This window comes from Bison bison, unplaced genomic scaffold, assembly GCF_000754665.1.
Source record: "Bison bison bison isolate TAMUID 2011002044 unplaced genomic scaffold, Bison_UMD1.0 scf7180017864072, whole genome shotgun sequence".
NCBI lineage: Eukaryota > Metazoa > Chordata > Mammalia > Artiodactyla > Bovidae > Bison > Bison bison.
In genome coordinates this window covers 5,893,980-5,895,083 of record NW_011494644.1, presented here as the reverse complement: position 1 = coordinate 5,895,083, position 1,104 = coordinate 5,893,980, and the positions used below count along the sequence as shown (strand labels likewise).

General features: G+C 43.6%; 1 protein-coding gene across 1 annotated transcript in view; it reads left to right on the top strand.

The window, feature by feature from the left end:
* Window positions 1-1,104, top strand: part of COG7 (component of oligomeric golgi complex 7) — a 90,873-nt gene that overhangs the window by 73,121 nt on the left and 16,648 nt on the right. The window contains exon 15 of the mRNA XM_010837200.1: window positions 821-935. Coding sequence (XP_010835502.1) covers window positions 821-935 — 115 coding nt within the window. The remainder of the gene's footprint in view (window positions 1-820; window positions 936-1,104) is intronic.

The window sequence follows — 1,104 nt, the reverse complement described above, 5'->3', positions numbered from 1 at the left end:
AATATATATATTATATATATACTTTAAAGAAAATATATATTCAGGTTATTGTCATAACCTGAAAATCAATCTCATTTTGGAACGAAACATATACTTAGCTTATGCTTGCCTTTACTTTGTCCTAAACAATTGTGAGTTGTAATAGAAATAGGTGTCTAAAATGTACCCATGATGACACACACATGACTAACCCTGAGTTGCTTTATGGCTCATCTCTAATGTCTTGTAACCCTACCTTTGCAATTCCTCACCAACCAAGAAGGTTTATTTTCTAGAGTTTGTATTATGAAAACATACAATTTTCCCTCCAAATTAACTTATAAACTGCCTTCCCCCTACTCCCCCCACAAAACTCCTTCCTTCACCTGCTTCAGGAACCTGGAAGGAAGAGACCCAGATCCACATCCAAAAGACACGACTGAAATTCTTGCTTGACTATGCACTTGTTGACATTAGCATCTTACCGGTTTTTAATCCATGAACAGTAATAATAACATATTTACACAAGCACTTTAAATTTTACAAAGCACTCTGGTAATCCATTACTCATTTGAGGTAGAGCTCACATTGAATGCATTCCAGAAATATTGAGGCCATTAGTGAGAAGGATGAATCTATGATCTACATGCAAACTGGCAGTGGTTTTATTTTTCAGATGTTGCCTAACCCATGTTACCACACACTGGACAGATCAGGCCTGGGGCTGCCAACAGGTCTCGCAGTTTTGTCTGCCCACCATTTGCCTTCTCATGAACGTCCTACATGCGATCGTTACACGCATGCGTCAGCACTGGGCTGACAGCGCTCTCTTTTGTTTCAGATCGGGCAGTATATCATGTCCCTCCCCCTGAACCTGGAGCCATTCGTGACTCAGGAGGACTCAGCCTTAGAGCTGGCCTTGCATGCCGGGAAGCTGCCGTTTCCTCCTGAGCAAGGTGAGAGAGACGTGCGGGACAGGGAGCAGCAGGCTGGGATGTGATCGCAGGCTCCTTGCAGCCTCACCCGCATCACACACATGTCCTTCACACTCCCAATGAAATAGGTGTCGGAGTGCACAGGAGTGACTGGGTGAGATTGGGGTTTTCTTATTGTACCCACCAAGGG